Source organism: Dipodomys merriami, unplaced genomic scaffold (genome assembly GCF_024711535.1).
Source record: "Dipodomys merriami isolate MVZ:Mamm:240054 unplaced genomic scaffold, mDipMer1.0.p SCAF_670, whole genome shotgun sequence".
In the NCBI taxonomy this organism is placed as follows: domain Eukaryota; kingdom Metazoa; phylum Chordata; class Mammalia; order Rodentia; family Heteromyidae; genus Dipodomys; species Dipodomys merriami.
Genome location: NW_027206258.1, coordinates 198,284 through 215,902, shown reverse-complemented (window position 1 = coordinate 215,902; position 17,619 = coordinate 198,284). Strand labels below are relative to the sequence as shown.

Sequence of the window (17,619 nt, the reverse complement as noted above, 5' to 3'; positions counted from 1 at the left end):
AACTCTGGGGCCTGGGCGCTGTCCCTCAGCTCTTCAGCTCAAGGTGAGCGCTCTACCACTTGAGCTACAGCACCACTTCCGGTTTTCTGGTGGTTTTATTGGAGATAGGAGTCTCACGGTCTCTCCTGCCCGGGCTGGCTTTGAACCACGATCCTCAGATCTCAGCCTCCTGAGTAGCTAGGATTACAGGCGTGAGCCACCAGCGCCCGGCAGCTGAGGAGTCTTTGTTTACAAAGTTTAAAGAATTTTGATACAAACTCACTTATCTATTCTACTTTTGATGCAGTATCTCAGAAACCACTGCCTAATCCAAGATTGAACAGATTTTACTCTTTCCTGTTAAAGACTTTAGTTTTAGCTCTAAGTAGGAGCCAAGTAAGTCTTCGTTTCATCTTTACTTTGTACATACAGTATGAGGCAAGCGTCCACCTTCATTCTCTTGTATGATAATCAATTGTCTTAACTCCATCTGTTGAAGATTATTCTTTCCCTATTGAACTGTACTGGCATTGTCAAAAACCATGAAGCTGGGTACCAGTTGGTAATCCTAGCTACATGGGAGGCTGAGATAGGAAGAACAGTGTGGTTCAAGGTCAGCCCACACACACACAAGATTCCTTTGTCAACTAACAGCTGGGTGCAGTGGGTAAACCTGTTGTCTTAATGAAAGGCCAAGATTGGGAGGATTTCAGTTCTAGGGTAGCCAGGGCAGAAAAATCTGTGAGATTCCATTTCAGTGGAAGAATTTGGGCCTGGTGGCACATGCTGGTCATTCTAGCTGTGATGAAAAGCCTAAACTAGATGGCTGGTAGTCCAAGTAAGTACACAACTGGGCAGGAAGCCCTATCTGAATAATAACAAGTGTGGCTGGACAAAGTGGTTCAATCCTGCAATCCGACCTACTTGGGCAATTGGGAGGGGTGGGTCATCATGCCAGGCAAACTTGGACTTCAGTTCACAAGCCTTCATTTTAATCAATGGTTGGGTATGGTGGGGACAAGTGCCTGTCACCCCAGCAACAAAAGGAGGACCTGGCATAAAATGAGATCCTAACTTGAAAACAATCAATGCAAAAAGGGACTGGTGTAGTGACTCATGTGTGAAAGAGGTCTCCTGCTTAGTTGGTGCCAGGCCCTGAGTTTGAATCCCAGTATGAACAGAACTATTAATCCAATACCATTCACTTTGTCTATCCATATACTAGGCAGTACTACAAGGTCTTAATTAGTAGTAAATTCTGTAGTAAATTACAGAATCAACTAATTTATTAAATTAGTAAATTATGTAGTAAAATATAGAATCTAGAAGCATGAATTCTCTATCTTCGTTCTTTTTTTTTTTTTCTTTTTGGGTCCGGTCATGGGGCCTGAACTCTGGGCCTGGGCACTGTCCCTCAGCTCTTCAGCTCAAGGCTAGCGCTCTACCACTTGAGCCACAGGGCCACTTCCGGCTTTTTTCTTTTTGCTTATGTGGTGCTAAGGAATTGAACCCAGGGCCTCAGGCATGCAAGGCAAGCGCTCTACCACTGAGCCACCTTCCCAGCCCCAAGCATACAAATCATATACGCTATTCCCAAGCATTTTTATCTTCTTTGATACTATATGGAATTACTTAATCTGGTCTTCAGAATATTCACTGCTAGTATGTAAGTATAATCAATTTTTATATATTGGCCTTGTGTTCTGTCACCTGGATGAGTTAATTCACCCTCATACTTTTTGTGTGAGTGTATTCCTCAGGACTGTCTATATGTAAGAATACAGATTTACTTTAGCCACTTTTTTTTTGAACTTGGATACCTTTTATTTCTTTTTCTTGAACAATTGCTTTGATGAAAAAATACAGTGCAATGTTGAGGAAGAATTATCCTGTTCCTGATCTTAGGGAAATGCTTTAGTCTTTGCCAGTAAACTTAATTTTAGCTGAGGGTTAAACTAAGTAAACTAGGTTGAGAAAATTCATGTTTCTAGTTTCCCGAATGCTTTTATTATGAAAGAGTTTAGACTTTTGTCCAATGCTTTTTCTACATTATAACCTACCTGCTTGTTTTCTCCTTTAATCTCTTAAAAGAGCCTATTTTAGCAAGGCAAATTTGGGACATACCCACAAGCCTTGTCTTCCACTCTCTTGGAGCCATTTCCTTTTACATCTACTTTCGTCTTTCTAGCTGGGCATGGTTGTAGGATGTGTGTGATACCCTAGGCACATAGCTTAGGCTGGTACTGAACTCACTATGACATAATCTTCCTGCCTCAGTCTACTGAATACTAAAAGAACAGGCATGTCCCACCATGCTAGACATTTTATTTTTAGTTGCTCCAGCAAACCTTATATTCCTGCAATAAATCCCACTTTATCAGGCTATTTAACTCTCTGCGTTGTTGGACTTAAGTTTCCTTCCTTATTAATACTTTTATTTGCTTTTGGTATCTAGGTAATACTAGTCTCAAACACTGAGTTAAAAAATCTTCCTTCTATTTTGGGGAGTTTGAGGAAATTTTTTTTCCTTTTAATTGTTTGGCAAGAATTCACTAGTGAAGTTGTTTCTAGGCTTAATTTTTTTTTCTGGGAGCTTTATGATTATTGATTCAAATGCTTTACATTTTATAGATCTATTCAGGTCTCTTATGCTGAATCAGTTTTGGCCTCCATTACCTATAGGAATCTGTCTATTCAGCAAATAAATCCTGCTGTGCAGTATCACCTTATAATCCTTTTTATTTCTGTAATGCTGTATTTGATAATGTCTCCTTTTTATTTTGTAATTTGAGTCTTATATTTTCTTGATTAGTATAGCTCAAAGTTTGTCAATTTTATAGTTTTTCAAAAAATCAAGATCTTCTGCATTTTATTGTACAACTGATAGTCCTCCTTAATAGACAGTTAACCGTCATTTACATAATGTACATACAATACTATACTATACATACTATACCATGTACAGATGTGAGAGCCAACAGGAATGAAAGGGTAAGAAAAATGAATGATTTAAGACCGTACTATAGCTCACACTAGAATCAATTACTGTGCTGTAATTATGCTATGAATAAAATATTGTGATTTAAGTCCTATAAACTTATTTGACCCTCCATGTTCTCCTGCCATGCAATGAATACTTAGTTCGTATTCTGTAAAGAGAAGGAAGGGAGAGATTAGTAGCATCTAAAAGTACTGTCCGATTAAGGATCATTAAATCACCCTGAAAAAGTATTCATAATTCCTCTCAGGAAAAAAAAACTCAATATCTAATTTTTCCTGAGAATATATAAGTATGATATATCTATTTCATACACATAGGAAAGATTTGGAAATTCATGAGCAGTAATTTACAAGGTACATTAAAAAAAAGTCAAGATCTAGGAGTATATATTATGCCCATTTTTGTGTGAAAAATTCTATGTGCATAAAGAAAACTTGAAAATATATGAGATAGAAAAATAATAATGGGGGAAGACAGGAATAGGAATGAGAATCATTTTCTTCCCTTTTTTAAAAGACTATATAGCCAGATTGTTATCAAGTGCTGCTTACAGACATGTGCTATCATGCCCAGGAAGAATCAGACTTTATATACATGTATTTTATCTTTAGAGTTGTAAACCATGTGGATGCTGATCTTCTTTGTCTGCCATTATTTCTTCTTCCATTGTTTTCAGTACTGAAGGGTTACGTTCTCCTTTTAGTGATGTTTCAGGAGGAAATAACTTATAACTAACTTCAACTTAATCATATTTCACTGAAAATCTCTTCACATTCTTCTAAAACTACAGGTAACCTCATTAAGTTAAGATGTTAGATATGTAATGTCAAAAAAATTTGCATTGTAATAAAGTAAATCTACTGTATTTAAAACATTTACACTTTTTTTTTTTTTTTTTGTCAGTCATGGGGCTTGAACTCTGGGCCTCGGTGCTGTCCCTCAGCTCTTCAGCTCAAGGTGAGCGCTCTACCACTTGAGCTACAGCGCCACTTCCAGTTTTCTAGTGGTTTATTGGAGATAGGAGTCTCACGGTCTTTCCTGCCCGGGCTGGCTTTGAACCACGATCCTCAGATCTCAGCCTCCTGAGTACCTAGGATTACAGGCGTGAGCCACCGGCGCCCGGCAACATTTATACTTTTTAATAAGTCAATTTTGATTATTTTGTTAGTTATCTGCAAACTTTATTCTCAGGCTATGCAAATTAGTAAACATACTTTGCTGATACAAAGTGATTAAAACTAGCTTGAATTCATAAGTAATTTTACCATGATAAGGTGAGAGGGAAAAATATCTGTACTTCCAAGCATCAGAGACTTGATTTCAAAAGATCCTTAGAGAACAAAAGGTTGCCCATGGAGTAAAGGTAGTTAAATCTTAATATAGTTTATTAAATCAAGTCACAAGTATAAATCACAAAAGTACAACTACAGAACAGCACTGATAGAGATAAGGTTAAATTTACTTTCTTTTCTAAAAAATTGAACAACCACTTTGTGGACATTCCTATCAATTATTTGCAGATTAACCTGCCTTTTTAGGGAACAATGATAATCCTCTGTGAATTGTTTTCTGAGTCATTTAGGATTCATTAATTTTCAATTTCCAGTAATAGCTCTTGATTTTTTACCTATAGCTTTACCTTTCCTTACTGTTTTGATGTGTCAACCAACCGCTATCTGATGTTAGGTAGGGTGAGACTACCACAAGTCTGGTCATTCAGACTGAATATATAAATTCATGTACTTAATTACAACACTATCAGTCACTGAAATGCAGACTATCCAGGAATTCCTGTAATAAAGACTTAATCTTTTCTGTTGACTTTGAACATAAAACATTATACACATCTCCTGTGGAGTCATAGGATATATCTGAGAGTAGCTACAAAATGAAGGTAGGTAGAGCTGATAGATTCTGATGGCTAATTTGGCAGAGTACCTCCTCGATTCCTAAATCCTCCTTTTGACGTAAGCCTGTTTTGTTTTTAGATTTTGCTAACTGGCACTTACAGAAATAAAACCAATACCTTTTCAATGTCAATGATTTAAGAGACTATAATAGTAAACCTAGTTTTCAAGACTCCAGATATCCAAGCAAAAGATGCATCCTGGCATAAAAATTATCATAAGAATATACAACTCATCACAATAAAATCAGAATCAGCAGGAAAACATTTCTATGGTAAGAACAAAGGAAGGATCAGTAGTCAGGCTATAGCTAACAAAAAATAATTTTTTAAGTTACATTAACTTAACCAGTGGTTAAGAAGTGACAACGTTGAAACAAAAGCCAATGTTAGAGAGACAGATGACATATTTTCACTTGAAGTCTACAATCAGAAAACTCTTTCTCAGTAACTGACCTGTTCTCATCACATCATAAATTTGTACTTGATCAAATTTTTCTTATACTACATATAAGCTCAGAACCAAATCTGTGGTGGAACTTTTAATGACCATATTCTCTTTCAGCACACAAATGATATTTTTGAAACATGCAAATCTACACATACCTCAATAATCTTAATAATCTACAATACCTCAATAATCTACAAATAACTCAATAACATCTCAAGAGTTTTTAGAATAAAGTGGAGTATAAATCCATGAGGTAACTAATGTGCCTGGTAGATTAGAAAACTGCCTACCAATTCTATAAAATTTAGAGCTAAGTTCCTTCTAGTAGAAATTAACTTGATAAGCTGCTAAAAAGCAGAATAAACAACTCTTAGCAGTTTCAGAGCTGGGCAACTCTGAAGTATTCTCAGTGTTCAGAGAGTAGGATATAAACTTAAAACCAGATCTTTTTTATTGCTTTCAAACCTTGGATTTGTGTAAGTTAATTTAATACATTAAAAAGGCTTTCCTATCCCTTCTCTTCTCCATATGGCAGGATAAATTTGGTTCATAAACTTGACTGTGATTAAACAGTTGTTGGCACTGCAAAAATATGGAGTGAAATGAGGGAATGCCATAATCCTTCTCATGTTTCAGATAAAAGCTTGGATACCAGACTAGATATACACAATGTATATCTAAGAACTCACATGGCTGTATTTTTGATAATTCTTCCTTGGTCCATTTTCTGCCCAATGCCATGAACAACAAACACAATATGGGTGGTCTGTGATGGCTTGTCTTCCAACGTGGCTTCTTCCACATAACCTCTATGAAGTCTGGTCCCACTACTTGATGCTATGGAAAAATTAGGATTCTAAGTTTAATATTTATTTTTAGAAATAGCATTTTCACATTATGTAAAAAAGTGAGAATATAAAGCAAGAAATTTCATTGAACATAAAGAAATAAAATTTTGTAAGATAAATGGCTGGTATAAAGTGAACAAGACATGACCTCAAAGTCAATTGTCAGTCTGAAAAAGAAAACTACATGTCAGATTAAAAGCTTCTATATTACATTATCAGTAACTACAAAGATAAAACATAAATGGGAAACTTGGGGAAATGTGACATACAGTAAGTTAATTACCTAAAGTATACAAAGTGAGCTTACCATTTGAAAAATAAAGACAGCTATTCAAACAGCAAAATGGGATAAAGACATGAGCAGATAATTTACAAAATGCATATAGCTGATTAACAAGCATGTAAAATGATATTCAAGCACATGGACTATCAAGTAAATTACAATGCAAATGACAACAAAAATTTAAAAGACAAACATTTAAAAAAATTTACGTTTTGAGAATGTTAGCTTTCTAAGTTACCATTCTCTTCTTTCTTTCAGTAGATGTTTAAAGAGTTGCCTTCATTTCCTTACCTTCTACTTACAATTTTGATCTTTATCTTTCTTGACACTGTAAAAATGTTTTACTTTTACTGTCTTGGATTTGACTAGCTTTTATAGTATTGATTTATTAATCTTGTCTGGTTATTCTAAATACATAATTACTTATTATAAATGAATAATATTATCACCTTATGTTTCATTTAATGGGATATCTGTATTAAATTGAACAACTAAAAACTATATTAAAAATGAGAAATTTCTATTTTGGATGTAAGTAAAAACAAATTTTTTTCTCTTGTGGGTGTGAGCCCTTCCTGTGTTTTCTTCAGAAGTTCAGACTGTTTTTTTGTTTTTTTTGGGGGGTCATGGGCCTTGAACTCTAGGCCTGAGCGCTGTTCCTCAGCTCTTCAGCTTAAGGTAGCGCTCTACCACTTGAGCTACAGCACCACTTCCTAAAAACCAATTCTTATATCCAAATTTTAACAAATTAAAATAATATCTAATAATTACCTTTAGAAAATCCCAGTTTTTGGGTAACTGTTCTTGCAATTTTAGATGTGGTTGCATCACTATAAAGATATACTTCATCCATACTGTGCCAGTCCACATGGTTTCGACTCAATTTAAAACTATGAATAGCTGTTTCAAAAGAGAAAATATAACTTGAAGGTCTCTAAGACAATGTTATGAAAAAATTATACCATTCAGATCTTTGAATCAATAGTACATAAGAACCCAGATATGTACTTCAGTTCAGTAGAAAAAAATACTCATTAAAAAACTTAAGTAATGGACAGAGACTTTATAAATGATTAATAATGCCACAGGAATAGCAACTTGCTAAGACAACATGGAGTAATTGGTATGATTATATAATTGTAGCCCCTAATATGAAGTTAATTAAAGAATTGCATTCCTAGATGAGCTGATTTTTCCAAAGGCTTAAGAGATTAAAAAGTCCTTAATAGTTCTAATATAGAAACTTAAGGTCCAGTTTTTCTGTTGGTTCCAGTAAAAATATCAAAAGATCTATAAAACTTTTAATCAGTATAAGGCAAAAATCAAACAGAGGGGATAACAATGTTCGACAAGAAATGTACTCATGGGCTGGGAAAAGGTGCTCAGTGGTAGAGTGCTTGCCTTGCATGCATGAGGCCCTGGGTTCGATTCCTCAGCACCACATAAGCAGAAAAAGCCGGAAGTGGCACTGTGGCTCAAGTGGTTGAGTGCTAGCCTTGAGCTGAAGAGCTGAGGAACAGCGCCCAAGCCCAGAGTTCAGGCCTCACAACTGACACACAAAAAAAATTAAAAAAATAAAAGAAATGTATTCATTACCTTAGCTCATGTAATTGTAACCCCTCTGTATAGCAGCTTTACAACAAAATAAAATTTTTAAAAAATAAAAAATAGAATAAAAGGTATTTTGGGAACAAATATTAAAGCTACTTTTCTGGCTATGTTCATCACAGTAGAAATCCAAATCTGAAAGATGTTTTAATGAGAAATTCAGTGTTTTTCTACCACGATGGTCAATATGCATTTCTCAAACTAGGTTTTAGAAGTCATTTGTGTGAGGCAGGGTCTGTCCTGATCATTTTTGTGTCTCTAGTGGGCACAAATCACAAATTCAGTATTGTGAGTGGAAGCAATGGATTGAGAAACATATCCATCAAGTCAGAATTTAGTAATCCTGTATTTAGAAGGCCTTATACTTTTCCTTTGTATCTCTGATATAGGCTTAAGAAAAATCCCATGTTCTCATCAGAAAATAGGTACTAAACCTCAGGGCAAAATATTATTCTGTAATTTTATATGAGATATAAAGAAATTAAGTGACTTGCTACAAAACTAATTACCTGTGTAGTCTAACTTATTTGAAGATGGGTTGAAATTCAAGGTAAAGTAACAACATAGCCTGCTATAAAGAGATAAGGCGATGGCCAAGATCTAAGATCATGAGACATTTTTAAAGGAAAACCTGTTTCCTACTAGAATACACAGGTACAGTACAAGAAAATATAGTTCTTATGTTACAAATGCAATTTACAAAATGTATGTAAAACCCGCTTATATTTTACTTACCTGCCAGGGCACATGATTGATGCTGAAAATAAGACCTTAGTCTAAGAGCTAACACAATAAACATTCATATCTTTGGTCCTAAAGAAAACAAGGTTGGTTTTTTTAAAATAAAAACAATTTTTGCAAAGTTTTAACAATTGTTTCCAAACCACATTTTGTTAAAATAGTGTTGAGCAACTTATGCTTAAAAAAACCTAAAACTACAAGATGGAGAGCTAGAAGAGTGCTAAGCCAGCAAAATATTGCCCTTCCTTATCATCTACATCTTGTCTTAAAGCATCTTAATGGTGGTGAATGTCTTGCTACTGGACATGTACATAGTTTACTAATGTTTATACATATGTATAGCACAATGGACACGTTAAAGAGACTAATTTCTATAAACTATTTCTCTAAACACAACTGAATGCTAAATCTGGGAATTTAGCTACACAGAGAAATAAAACTCCAATTACTGTACCTTGGGAACGCTTTCGTTTAAGACCTGCCGCATCTGTACTCTCCTTATATCCTCTCCATTTGAACAATGAAGGGAGGGAGAAGGGAGGGAGGTGGTAGACAACTAAGAAAGCAAAAACACTGAGCTTCAAAGTAAATTTAAATGAGGTTTGTCATTTTGCCTTTTTTTCTAGTATTAACTTTAAAAATGAGATATGTTTGACAAACATTATTCTAAATGCTTCATTTATTTTCCAGTTAAAACAGTAAAACAAATACTGGTCTAATGTTTATCAAATATATGCTCTATATACTAAAAGGAAATAAAGGCAAATGATTTACCAGTTAGAGACAATTATGTTACCATTTAATAACTTTGCATAGACAGAACCAAAAAAGAGAACATGGCATTTTTGAATAATTAAGAAATACAGACTCTATTTTTACAATACTAAGGTTATTTACTCTCTCCAAACACATAACTCTGACACAGCCAATAGCTGATATACAAAAGTGAGAATGACATATGCAATTTCTCATGCAGCCTGCCTAAGAAGATGCCACAGTATCCATTCTACTAGAGGTCTTCCATTATGAAGTATAATTGCTTGAAGCTTCTCTTAAGAACAACGCATTCTTTTCACAACTCTGTTCAAGTTGTTAGAAGACTGTGTGTTGTGTGTGTGTTGGTACTGAGGCCTGAACTCAGGACCTAGATGCTGTCCCTTAGGCTTTCACTTAAGGCTGGTGCTTGGCCAATTTACTCAGTTCTACTTCCGGCTTATGGTGGTTAACTGGAGATCAGCAAGCGTGGGATGGCTTAGGAACGGTGATCCTCAGATCTCAGCCTCCTCAGTAGCTAGAATTATAAGCATGAGCCACTAGTGCCTGGCCTCGGAAGACTTTTTAAAAGTGAAAAAATAATTTAAGCAAATACCAAACTGAAAGCTTTACTTTTAATAATCTTGCCTGGAAAGATCAGTGATAAAATAATGAAAACAATGTATTAGGAAAAATGTATACTGTGACATCTTGTAAGCATAACACAATAAAGAGAAAAACCAGACATGGCCTTGATATTTGGCAAATCAGTACTTAACCTTCAAGTCAATATTTTCACTGTCAAATTTTGCTAATTATATATCAATAAATTGTTTATATGATAGTGTGCAATTATTTAAGTCCACTTGAAATTGAACCTTGAAAATTTACTAGTTCAGTTAATAAATTATAGAACTTTAAAAAATAAAATATATAAGAACACAGATTGTAACTGAATTCATTTACATTTTGTGTTCTAATGTATTTTATTTTCATCCTTATTCCCTTTTACAATAATTTGAAATTCAAAGGTTAAATACTGCTGAAATATAGAAATCTTAAAATTTCTGTAGGACAGTATCAGAAATGTAACAAATCTATTGCATATACAGATAAAACATATGCAAAGATCTGAACAGTGAAGGTATTTGAGAAATGCTCAAAAGGCATTAATGACTATATCTATATATTTAATACTACACCTATGTGAAAATAGATGTCTAGAAGAACTATAGACTAGGACTAAAAGCTGGGCTGCTACAACAGTATTATAAATAGATTTCAGTGTCATGGGGTGAAAAAAATCACAACCGAAGCAATTTTCTTCACTGAAATGTTTCTTCTTTCATGTGCCTTCTGGTCAACTTATTCAGGAGTAGACATACACTCAGACCCAGAAATAATAAAAAGAATTCATTAGGAAAAACTGCTAATGTATCAAAAGTGGATCAAACTGATGTTAACTAGAGAATAAAAACTAGATTTGTTTTAATCCTAGTAATAAAGCTAAATGAGCCAAATTCTATACTTACTAAGAGAGAATTAAGCATTTAGGCCACTTGACCACATTTTAAAATTATACAAATACTCTCAAAACACTAGTTAAGATAGAAAAAATGAAGGCATCTCTCTTCTAAATGAACAGCATAGCTTAAAGGTCAAAGAAAAAAGACAACCACCAATATACACACACAAAAAAAAGGCTTTTCATTCCCCAAACTGAAAAAAACATTTAAGAACACTTTCAAAAAATAAACATTGTTCTTTACCTTTAAAAACTTATTTTCACTTGAAAGCCATTATTTGTTACTCATTTTATAACAAAGTCAGAGAGCTTAATTTTTTCAACCCAAAGAATAGACTTAGGGGTATACTAAGTAGATTAGAGGGGAAAAAAAGCTTGTTAATCCTTCTATAACTGTTAAGGAAATTCAAGTGTTAGAAAGTACTATTTAATGTTTTTATAATTTCTAAAAATAGTTTTAGTGATTCATAACTTAAAATGCTTTTATAAACTAAAATCTTATCCAGTAATGAAAAATTATTTCCAATAGAATAGTTAAAATGATTTTCAATAGATTTCCTATTTTATTTCATTTTCTTTATTATATAATTCTGAAAACAAAGGACTATCCAAAAAAGGGTTGGTAGCAGCATATTAATTCCTAGAACAGAAAAACTCAACTTTTCCCTTCATATAAAAAGCTGATATCATGGAATTTAGAAAATTTTTATTTTGAGACAGCATGATGGTATGTCACCAGGCTGGCCTCAAACTTAGCATTGTCCTGTTTTAGCCTCCTAAATGCTGAGATTACAAGCATGTACTAACACACTCAATGATAACACAGAAAATTCTAACCCTTAGGAAGCAGCAGCCTTGTACATTCCAAATTTGTTAACAAGAAAATTCATGGCAATTTTTCCTCAGGGAAATTGAGATAAATTTATATTAAGAAAAAAAAAACCAGAAAGCTATGAGGTGGGAATCTTTATAGAAACCAAATAAAGAAGAAAATGAAAGGTGGTTTGTTTTGAGCTACTATTCTTCGCTATGTAGCCAAGGCTGGCATAGAACTCACTGAGTTGTCCAAACTGGTGACTGTACTACCTCAGACTCCTAAGTGATGGAATATAGGTATGTACTACCATGTATGGCTCTAACTTCTGAAATGCTATTTTCACAACATGGAATATCATCATCCAGTGAGTGACTGAAATATGCACTCCTTCCACCCACTGAAATACTATATGGTGTAAATACAGAGCCACCCAGCACCTGTGCTGCTGCCACAGTACCTCAAATTAGCTAGAACTGTAAAATCCTCATTCTTTTATTTTTAACCTGTGACTTTTTTTTTTTTTTCCGTTGTGTGTGTGGTAAAGGGAGCTTGCACCTAGGGCAATGAGCATTCTACAGAAGTGCACAATGTGCCTCTTGAAGACAGTATATGTGTGGCATTCTTATCAATTTGCCAAATCATTGCTTTTTAATTGGCATGTAAGTTTACTTACGTTTACTATAGTTTTTGAAATGAGCAGATTTAGATTTCCCCTTTTTTGGTCAATATGCTATGGTTTCTTTATTCTTTCTTAGTTTCTTTCAGATTAACTTAATGCTTAGTATTTCTGTTTAATTTCTCTATGCCCTATTTTTAAGTTAAAAAAATCTTTATTTTGGAATAATTTTGGGTACAGAAAGTTGCCATATATCCTTCAATCCAGCTATCCTTCATATTAGTAGCTTGAACAACTACAACAGAATTATCAAACCTAAGAAATTAATATTACATAATAATTTTATTCAGACTTTTCTATTTTTTTCTTTAGCCTTTTTTTATTCTAGGATACAACCCAGGATACAACACTGCATTTTGTTTCCATGTTTCTCAGTGTTCTCTTATGAGTATCAAGTTTTTCAATCTTCCCTTTCTTTCATGAACCTTTATACTTCTGTAGCATGTTAATTAGCTAGCCTGAATTTTTAGTTTTTCTGATGCTTTCTTATTGCTGAAATTACACATTTTTTTGGATGGAGTCATATACAGTATTAATCTGTTTATTAGTTCAATTTCCTTTAAAAACAATTACTGTATGTATTTAGACAAATTATAAATGAGTGAAACAGTGGTTTACTACTCTAAGTATTTACAAAGTTATTGTGGAAACCTCAGTTTATGTGTATGATTCATCTCAAGTGAAGTGATGAGCATTCATTTGTTAGGATACTAAATGTTTCCTAGCTTAGGAATGGAGTAGCAAATTTTTACTTTAGCTCTTAGAACTAAATTTACAGTTTAAAAATCACGAAATGTAAAAGACATCATTTTGTAGGTTGTCTTTATTTGCACCAAATATTCATAGATTTAATTAGATGCTAATAGGTCAGTATGAAATTTAGAAGGAAAATATTTAATCTATTGCAATTCATGGCAATAGCTACCCTAAACAGTCAGAAAAAAAGGGGACAGGGGAGAATGATTATTTTTAGGGTTCTTGAAGGCAGGAATTCTGTTTAGTGCCTTATAAGTTATATAAAGCACTTATTAAGTGTCTCTAAACATATTGTTTTAAAATATTTTTATTTATTAAACAGGATTTTCCAGACTACCTTCTTTTAATAACTCTACTAGATTGTGGTCACTGTCTTTATCCCAAGTATCTTTTTAGAGTATTTACTATTCATTGTTACCTATGTTATCTTTTACTTAGCGTTTTATAAATATTTAGCTGTAGACTTTGTCTTCTTCATAGGTTGAGGGTAAAAACTGTCTATTTCTTTCACAAAGTAGTTAACACAATATAGCCACACATGGAAATACACTCAAGATGTCTTTATCATATGAAGAGTTAAGGCTTTTATCATCTATACATGAGAAATTTAGGTGGAAAGGTATTTGTCCCCAATAAATGAACAAGACAGAAAATTTCAGCTTGGAGCAAAATAACACTTCCTTGGAAGTGGCGCTGTGGCTCCAGCGGCAGAGCGCTCGTCTTGAGCTGAAGAGCGCAGGGATTTTGCCCAAGCCCAGAGTTCAAGCCCCATGACTGACAAAAAAAACCAACATTTCCTTAAAATGGTGGCTTTTTAGATGGCAAATGTTCTTTCCTTAAGACTAACTATAATTTTCAATGTACTGAAAAAAATCACTCAATCTTCAAAGATTATGTTACACCTTAACATATAGATGTACGCCTAATATGAATAAAAATAAAATTATAATAATATTGATATTGAATACCACTTATAATCTTTGTTAATAACAAAGTATACTGAATTTATAGCCAATATGCCACCTGACATGTACAGCTTAACCATGTTGTGCCACTCAATGTGCATCCTTAAAGCTAGATACTTAAAAAGCTACTCACAAAATAAACCATGTTTTTATAATCAGATATAGTTACATTTGGGCACTTTGAGGAAAATGAGTATCCTTCCACAGTTAGTGCCTAAGCAAGGGAGTAGAGGCAAAACTGATAACATGAAAGTTTAAGTTTTATTATAACCAAGATTCCTGATGGGTAAGATTAGAGAGTTGATGATTAACCTCCACCAGATAAGTTAGCAAATGAAAAAAAAATTCTGAATACAATATTTTGAGAAAGGGGGATAATTTCAAATTTTACATACTCATTTTTTTCTTCCAAGCTCTATACACTATTAATGAAGAATTTAGGTGGCTGAATTCGGTTTGTTAATAACTGCTTTTTTTGAAGAATAGACTTAGGGGGAAAAGGAAATCCAAAACTCAAGAATTCTCCAATGGCAATGAAATTATAAGTGATCCATCATTCAAATGCTGTGAAACAGGTTTGAGATTATTTTGACAGTGGTGATGAGAGGTGATGTTTTAAGTTATTATATAAAATCATAGATATATAAGATTTGCTATTTTGTTATCACAAAGGCAGAGTATTTCTATTACATTCTGCAGGAATATAGTCTTCAACTTCTATAATGAATTGATTTGTGTATACTGATAAGTAAACCTTCAGCCTGATTAGGAAAGTAAGATATATTTAAAATTCCTAGAGTTTAGTGTCTGCATGTAACACACAACTATTATATAAATTTGTTAGATTTAACTGCCAATTTATGCAGAAGTTACAACTTTCCCAACTTTTAACAAGTAAGAACAAAGGATAGTATCTTATAAGATAAACTGTGCAGCTTCTTTGCTTGTGACCAATGTGATGTATGTACCACATAGACGTATATGTGTTTGAAGAGGTAAGAGTAAAGATAAAGAGTAGGTAAGAGAGTTTATTAATATTAAGGAAAACATCCTTGGTCAGTATAAAGTTCCTTGTTCTGTCACTGTTTCAGCAACATTTCAAACACATAATGTTTTTCATATTGCACGCTGAGTTACCTGACCAAAACTGAATTTCTCTGCTTCTGAAAAATCACTGTTTGTGTTTTAATTCATTCTGTTCAACAGGGCTTACCAAAAAACCTCCCAAATAAAGGCAGGCTTAGATGAAGAAAAGCTATTAGATGAAAAAAAATGTAGGTACCAACACAATCTAATCTACCTGTACATTAATACTCACCAGAATAGTTGATCCCACTGCCTGCAGTAAATGGAACAATAGAAGTAGTTTTAACTTTTATCGCATATTTTGAAGTTTACTCAAGATTCAGGCACATTATGAAAACATGAGATACTTAGCAATTATATAATAATTTTAACTACTGAAATTTGTCCAATTGCTAAATAAGGAAATTTAAGGAGCAGACTATTTTAAATTAGAAATTAAACACAAAGACAATTATGTTCTTTTAAAATTCTAGAGAAAAACAAATATAAAATATTAAAAAAATAAAAAATTGTACTTTTAATAGAATTGGTAAGCTCAAATTATTATTATTTTTTCTGATTTTAAGTTAAAAATCCCCCTTCCCCCCCCCCCTCCGGTCCTAGAGCTTGAACTGTGGGCCTAGCCATTGACCCTGACCTTTTTTTTTTTTTTTGGGTCCGGTTGTGGGGCCTGAACTCTGGGCCTGGGTGCTGTCCCTCAGCTCTTCAGCTCAAGGCTAGCACTCTACCACTTGAGCCACAGCGCCACTTTTTTCTTTTTGCTTATGTGGTGCTGAGGAATCGAACCCAGGGCCTCAGGCATGCAAGGCAAGCGCTTTACCACTGAGCCACCTTCCCAGCCCTATGACCCTGACCTTTTTTGTACTTAAGGTTAGCACTCCACTACTTAAGCTTCATATAGCTCTACTTCTGGTTTTTTTTTTGTGGTTAATTGCAGATAGGAGTCTCATGGACTTTTGCTGCTGGCTGGCTTTGAACTGTGAACCTCAGATTTCAGCCTCCTGAGTAGCTAGGATTACAGTTGTGAGCCACTGGTGCCTGGCAAAACTTTTGGGGTAATAAAAAACTCTAGAAAAAAATTAATTCAAGGAATATAACACAACCATTTGTCTATTTGTAGTAAATTGTGTTAGCAATGGAACTTTCATATTAATAAATATTTAAAGTTTAGAAATTCATAGTTTAAATTCAGAATAAAAACCAAGTATTTAAAAAAATCAGATTCAGAGATGGATGTGTGGCTCAATGGCACGGGAGTATAATTTTCCAGGACCTCAATAAAAATCAGATTTTATAAATTTTAACTGAGTTCAAAATTTTTTTAAAAATCAAACTTACCAACGACTCTAAACTTTACAAATATTTTGCTTGTTTACAGAATATATAAATGCATTAACTTGTCTTACCATCTTTTCCATCTATGGATTTTGACACTTCAATATCAAAATTTTCCTGCATCTGGTGACCCCTAAAGCAATTGAGATGTTCTTGCTCAATTAAATTACTTTCTTCTTCTTCTAGAGGCTGCCAAGTCCCATCAATAAACCACTGTCCACGCATCACTGGTATTTTATCAGACTCTGAAAAGAAAATAACAAAATTTTATATCTGGAATTCAATTTCTCAAAAGGAGACATAGTAGCTACTGTTCTCTCCCAAACACTTTCATGACCTGATATCATCTAAAGTTTTAAAATACAAAGTTCAAGCCTATATACATATATATATATATATATACACACACACACACATATATATACATATATATGCATATATATGTATATATATATATTTTAACAAAAGTTAAATAAAAAATTGTTATTGTAAAGGTGATATGCAGAGGGGTTACTGTTTAGGTATATCTTTTTTTGTAGCAAAAATATTTACTTGAGATCCTAAATAATGCAAATTAGGAGGCTAAAGGGGGATAAGACAGATTTTACGTAGGGCGTCTTAGCAAATACTAAAATCACATCCCAGAGGTAGTATGTAGAAATTGTAGCACAGGAGTATTGTACACTCTTAAGGCTTGGAGTTCATGAACTCTTAGTAATACGCAGAAATAAATGAAACAATTATGGTAAATTCCTTATCTTTTAGAATAAAAAGTTGAAAGATTTTCTTGAATAACAACATTCCTTTAACTAATCATAGCTCCTGGAAGCCTGTAACATGCTTAAAAACGTTTTTAAAGAAAGCAAAAGTAAATGATAAAATAAAATCT

General features: G+C 33.6%; 1 protein-coding gene across 8 annotated transcripts in view; it reads right to left on the bottom strand.

Annotated features, from left to right (window-relative positions):
* Window positions 1-17,619, bottom strand: part of LOC138815808 (phospholipase DDHD1) — a 69,844-nt gene that overhangs the window by 32,710 nt on the left and 19,515 nt on the right. For 2 of the 8 annotated variants that reach the window (XM_070005154.1, XM_070005156.1), the window contains exons 2-6: window positions 16,802-16,975; window positions 15,628-15,648; window positions 9,272-9,373; window positions 7,240-7,368; window positions 6,027-6,174 (exon numbers count right to left, since the gene is read on the bottom strand). In XM_070005154.1, the coding sequence (XP_069861255.1) occupies window positions 6,027-6,174; window positions 7,240-7,368; window positions 9,272-9,373; window positions 15,628-15,648; window positions 16,802-16,975 (574 nt within the window). The remainder of the gene's footprint in view (window positions 1-6,026; window positions 6,175-7,239; window positions 7,369-9,271; window positions 9,374-15,627; window positions 15,649-16,801; window positions 16,976-17,619) is intronic. The other 6 variants (XM_070005157.1, XM_070005160.1, XM_070005155.1 and 3 more) reach the window with 3 other exon arrangements.